The sequence below is a fragment of the Podarcis erhardii genome (assembly GCF_964252035.2).
Source record: "Podarcis erhardii genome assembly, chromosome: 15".
NCBI lineage: Eukaryota > Metazoa > Chordata > Lepidosauria > Squamata > Lacertidae > Podarcis > Podarcis erhardii.
This window is the reverse complement of record NC_138505.1, coordinates 9,541,587-9,547,345: the sequence shown is the minus strand read 5'-3', so window position 1 is coordinate 9,547,345 and position 5,759 is coordinate 9,541,587. Positions and strand designations below refer to the sequence as shown.

Genomic DNA, 5,759 nt, shown 5'->3' with positions numbered 1-5,759 from the left:
GCCAGGCTGTGCTGGTCCTTACGCAGCCAGAACTGCACCACCCACCCGCAAGCAGGAGGGAATCGGTCCGGGGCTGCAGAGGGGAATCCTGAGGTTTGCCAAAATGTCACACACACCCAAGAGGTATTTAGGAAAAGCCTAAGGGACGTGGGGGAATACCCTAAAATCAGTCCAGTGAGGACTGAGCATTCTCAGTGGCCGCACAGTGCAGGAATCGTGGCTAAAGAATCTGACAGATGGCTGTCCAGGCTCTGTTTGAAAACGTCCGACAGAGAGTCCACCACATGGGTAGGCAAGCTAAGGCCGGGGGGCCGGATCCAGCTCAATCGCCTTCTAAATCCTGCCTGCGGACGATCCGGGAATCAAGTGTGTTTTTACATGAGTAGAATGTGCCCTTTTCTTTAAAATGCATCTCTGGGTTATTTGTGGGGCATAGGAATTCGTTCATTTCCCCCAAAAAATATAGTCCGGCCCCCCACAAGGTGTGAGGGACAGTGGACCGGCCCCCTGCTGAAAAACTTTGCTGACCCCTGGTCCAGCCTCCAAGGTGCTCCATCCCACTGTCAAAGAAGTTCTTCCTAAGGTTTGGTCAGAATCTTGTTTCTTGCCATTTGAATCCACCGCTTAGCATCCTCCCCTCTGGATCCTGCAAACCCTGCGGCGTTTTGCTGGAGGTGCTATGTGGATATAATTATTACCCTCTCCCACACCCCCATGTGGAAGCCACAGCCCAAAAACATGGTCACCCCTCAGTAGAGGAAGGAGGAGTTTTGCTTGCAGCATATTTTCCCGTCCAGTGCAGGAATTTATGTAAGACATGTGTATACACACACACACAGTAGGGGCTTTTTTCTGGGGGGATGTAAGGGTATGCATACCCCTAAACATTTTGCGAATCTGTGTACTTTCATCCATTTACTGTATTTATTTTCCCCAATTTGAACTATAAAATGGTGATTTACTTGAGTCAAAATGAGAGTACAGTGGTACCTCGGGTTAAGTACTTAATTCGTTCCGGAGGTCCGTTCTTAACCTGAAACTGTTCTTTACCTGAAGCACCACTTTAGCTAATGGGGCCTCCCACTGCCGCGTGAGATTTCTGTTCTCATCCTGAAGCAAAGTTCTTAACCTGAAGCACTGTTTCTGGGTTAGCGGATTCTGTAACCTGAAGCGAATGTAACCTGAAGCGTATGTAACCCGAGGTACCACTGTACCCCTAAACATTGTTTTTAAGAAAAAAAACACCACACGCACAATGTGTCAGCCAGCCTAGTGGCACCTCCTGGCACAGGTAATGTAAACCCTCATATCGCACGCAGCAGGTAATACAAGCCACCTCGCTCAAACCTTTTCTGGGAGAATTTTTGTCCATGAAGGCAAGGCCCCACGCCCCCTACACACACCAACGCAAGCCCAAAATTTCCCCTGCTTTCCTCTTTTATTGTCAAGCAGCCTCAACGGACACCGGGAATACCAGCACATTAATAATAATTAAAAAAAACAACACCAAATGAAATGGCGGGGAGGTGAACACCCCATCCGTCTTTTCCACATACCCGCCCCCACAGCCATCCAGGAAAATATGCACATTTTTGCTAGCGCTCCCAGAGAAAGGCAATGAGGAGGGTGGTATTTTCATTCATCTCCAGCTGTCGTCCCCCCCCCCCATCACCAAATCGCTGCTGCAGGAAGAGTCTAAGAGGAGGGGGGTCTTCAAGACAGGGAAGCCAGGGTGAGGTGTAGCTGAGGTATTGCAGGGTAAGGTGGAACAAGCGGGGTTTTTTTGCACTTCAAGTAGCTAGAAATTCAAGTTTAAACATACAGGCACTTTTTTAAAAAAAAAAGTCAGGGAAGACAACATGGGGCTCTCATCAGAGACCTGCCCTCCCTCTTTTCACCTGACGGGAGGCTCCCCCCAAAAACACCTGCGGGGAGGGTGGGGGGAAATTGAGACAGGGTTGGGGGTGGAAGGGAAATCAGAGTTTGGGGAGGGGGGGAATAATATATTACATCATCTCTTAAATATAGATTAAACTCTGTGCTAATACTCTAGGGACGGACTTTTCCCTGCGCTCCCCAAATGCCGCCTCTCTCCAACCCAACCCACCGGCTGTTTTGCCCCCTCCAGAAAGATGAGGGGGGGGGCCCCTGGAAATCTAAGGAATGTGCAAATGGGGGTGAGGGGCAACAAGTTAGACCTGACCCCTAACCACCATTGAGGAGTGTGCCAGTCCGAACCCTCCCCGCCCTCAAATCGCAGGCAAAAACCCTAGTGCAATGGTGGAGGAGGAAAATTAAAGTGGGGTAGGGGGTGTCAACACAACGGGGTCATTGCCTATTTGTGCAAAAGTCCACCGGACACCTGTTGCTGTGGAATGAAACTTCTGTGGGGAGGTTTTTTTTGGGGGGTAACCCCAAGTTGATGGTCCGTCCTCCGCCAAGTGCTAAAACCTATTTTCTTGCAAGGAGTTAAGGTCTTGGTGTGGAAGAGCTATGGGAATGTGGGTCAGAAGACTCGTTTTGGGGGCATCTTCCTACCCCAAATGAATCTGGGGATGACGACGGGTTGCTGCTGGGACCAGCCCACTGCACTGTGCAAGGACGCCACCAGGAAGCGTCAAGGGCCGAGCGGGGCTCTCTGTGCAAAAAAGGAGGTGCTGTCGATATAGGGTGCAGGCACTGCCCTCGGGTGGTGTGGGAAAAACACCCCCTGCTTTCCTTTCCCCTCGATGCAAAGGAAAGGTTGTGGACCTCCCACTCACCCCCCTCTCTCAAAAAGCAGCTGCCAGTCTCAGGGCCCGGAATAATAGAAAGATCTTCTTTTCTCTCTTCTGCCTCCTCAGAAATAAAATTCTCTGGAAAGCCAGAGGCAGGGATCAAACCCAGGAAACCTGGCACACTCCTCAAAAGCTCCTCAACCTGACATCTTTGCCTTAAGAAAAATAAATAAATCTAGTCATCCCCTCCTAGCCTCCCTAACATGGGGGTCAGAGCACCCCCCAAAAGTGCAGGGTCTGGGGGCCACCAACCACTCCCCCCTTCCCAAAGTTATATAATTCTCTTGTTTTCTTAGGAAAAAAAATCAGGATTCTCTCCCACGCCACCCCCCCCAAATAGCACTACCCCTATTTAATTGCTTATTTCATTGATCCTGAGCATATGAACCCTCTCCCTTGCTTTTCTGCCCTCCCACCACCCCAACCCCACCTGCTTTGGTTCATAACTGCCCCGTACCCCTTTGAGGGGTCGCTAAAGGCACCAAATCAGTGCGCCAGGGAGGGGCGGGTCATAGTGCATCTCGTCTCCGTTGCCGCGGCAACAGAAAGGGTGGGGAAATAGTGCATCTTGGCCTGGACCACGGCCTAGTCCCCGGAGTCGCCGTGGCAACAGCCAAAGCAAAGAAGGCCTGAGGCCTAGTCTCGGGGAAGGGGGGCCCTATGCCGTTTCTGCCTCTGCCTCCACCGCCGGCCCGTCGTCCGTCGCCATCCCCTCCTCGCGGCCTTCCTCCTCCTCCTCCTCCTCGTCCTCCTCTTCTTTGATGTGAGGAGAGAGGGCTTGCTGGGCTCGGGACGGATCCCAGTAGCCGCGGGCGAGCGAGAGGCACTGCTCATCCGTCAGCCCGTTGGCTAAGTCGTGGTCGGCCAAGGGCGTCCCCGCGGCGGGCAAGGAGTTGGGCTCGGGCTCGGGACCACGGCGCCGGCGCCTGGTGCGCACCTCCAGGCAGTTCTGGCCCTTGAGGTGGCGCTGCAGGTGGTCGTCTTTGGCGAAGGCCTTGTGGCATAGGCAGCACTCGTAGGGACGGGCGCCCGTGTGCAGGTGCAGGTGGTTCTTCAGGTCGTAGCTGTGCAGGAAGCGGGCCGTGCAGTGCGGACAGGAGTAGGGGCGCTCTCCCGTGTGCTTCCGCATGTGGATCTTGAGCTTGTCGTTCCTGCGAGGGAGAAAGGAGGGGAGACAGGAGATTTGCGTCAGCAAGAGCATAGGGAAACCTCTGCCCGCAGCCCGGCAGCATCTTCCTTGCTTGTGGGCAACCTCAATTTCAAACAAGAGGACAACTAGTCCTTATGAAACGGAGAGGAACCCAGCGGACCACACAGAATTAAGGCTGGGCGATTTATTGTCCGAAACTGGTTTGAAGTCCACATTGTGATACTGTTTCATAATTTTTGACCTGGCAATATATCAGACCCTATTTTCCAGGGACAGTCCCAGATTTACAAGAAGCCATCCTGGTTTCTGATTTATTCCTGCTTTTCCTTAGGAAGTCCCTATTTTCACTGGAGAAATGTTAAAAGAGGATATGGAGTTATCCACCCCCCAGGCCATGTAAAAGCAGACCTGTATAGTTAAAATGTTTAATGTTTTATTATGGATTCATATATGTCGCCCAGAGTGGTTGGGGCATCATTGTCAGATGGGTGGGGTATAAATAGTAAATAATAATAATAATAATAATAATAATAATAATAATAATGCGTCCCTATTTTCATCAGATATGATATATTGCAAATCATGATTTGTGTGTCTGTGCGCTATGCAAAAATCGCAATGCCTAAGCATTGGCCTTGCTAGCAGGGGCTGGTGGCAAATGGGGTACAAAAAAGCCCCCCCCCCCCCGCAGTAATTGCTCAGTTAGATAAATGCAGAATGGCCTCTAGAGGGAGCTCTAGGAAAAGAAAAGCCTCTTTGAAGTTTGGCTATAGGCAGGCTCCCTTGAGTGCTACAGATGGAACAGTCCTCGCTGCCTGTCTCTTCGCTGCTGACAGTTCTAGGAGAGGGAGCACCACTTTGTGCAGGGTTAAAAGGTACTGTTTATTTTAAACTTCTGTCCCGCCTTCTGCACAGCTCGGGGGGGCGGGGGGCGGGACCAAGTAAGACATCTGGGATAGCTCAGATGGTGTGGGTTTGAGCCCCATGTTGTGCAAAATTATTCCAGCACTGTAGGGAATTGGACCAGATATCCCTCGTGACCCTTTCCAACTCTACAAATTCTATAATTCTAATAAAACCAAGCCAGCACAGCTTAAAAAAAACACTGGGCTGGATTCAGTAGAAGCCGTGGACCTGAGTCACTTAAGCCCAGCAATTTCAATGGGTCTTCTCGTAGGGTGACCAATGGCCCATTTACAAACAAAAAGGAAGGAATCTGGGGCCAGCTTATCAGCAGAAATGGGAGTGATAAGGTTTTGCCCCATCAACTGCACTAGCCATTTAAAGCACTATGATACCACTTTAAACAGCTGTGGCTTCCCCCAAAGAACCATGGGAAGTGTAGTTTGCTAGGAGTGCTGAGAGTTCTTAGAATCATAGAATTGCAGAGTTGGAAGGGAGACCACGAGGGTTGCCTCTAGTCCAACCCCCCCCCCGAAATGCAGGAGTCTTTTGCCCAACGTGAGATTAAGAGTCTCATGCTATACCAATGGAGCTGTTAGGAGACACCCCCCCCATTCCTCCCCCTGAGTGCTTGAAGAACCAATCCCCTTTTCCCGGGAAATTTGGGATGTTTGGATGGAGAGATGCAGGTTGTGTGCATATTAAAAAAAACCCCTCAGATGTAGCCTTCCAAACAAAGATCCAGAGTCGCATCCATTAACTCCACCACTCAATGCCTCTCACTGTGTCTACCCCTGGACATGCCAGCCCCCAGAAGGTTCCCTGCAAAGCAAAGGGGCCCTTGGACAAAAGAGCCCCATTGCCCTCTGGGAGGTGATATATAATGAACTAAAAAAGGTACTTAAGTACACTTTCCTTAAGAAACCAGA

General features: G+C 50.9%; 1 protein-coding gene across 7 annotated transcripts in view; it reads right to left on the bottom strand.

The window, feature by feature from the left end:
- Positions 1-1,419: 1,419 nt before the first annotated feature.
- ZBTB7B (zinc finger and BTB domain containing 7B) overlaps positions 1,420-5,759 on the bottom strand; it is a 56,359-nt gene continuing 52,019 nt past the window's right edge. For all 7 annotated transcript variants that reach the window (XM_081841080.1, XM_081841082.1, XM_081841081.1 and 4 more), the window contains exon 3: positions 1,420-3,928. In XM_081841080.1, coding sequence (XP_081697206.1) covers positions 3,436-3,928 — 493 coding nt within the window. In that variant the 3' untranslated portion in view covers positions 1,420-3,435. The remainder of the gene's footprint in view (positions 3,929-5,759) is intronic.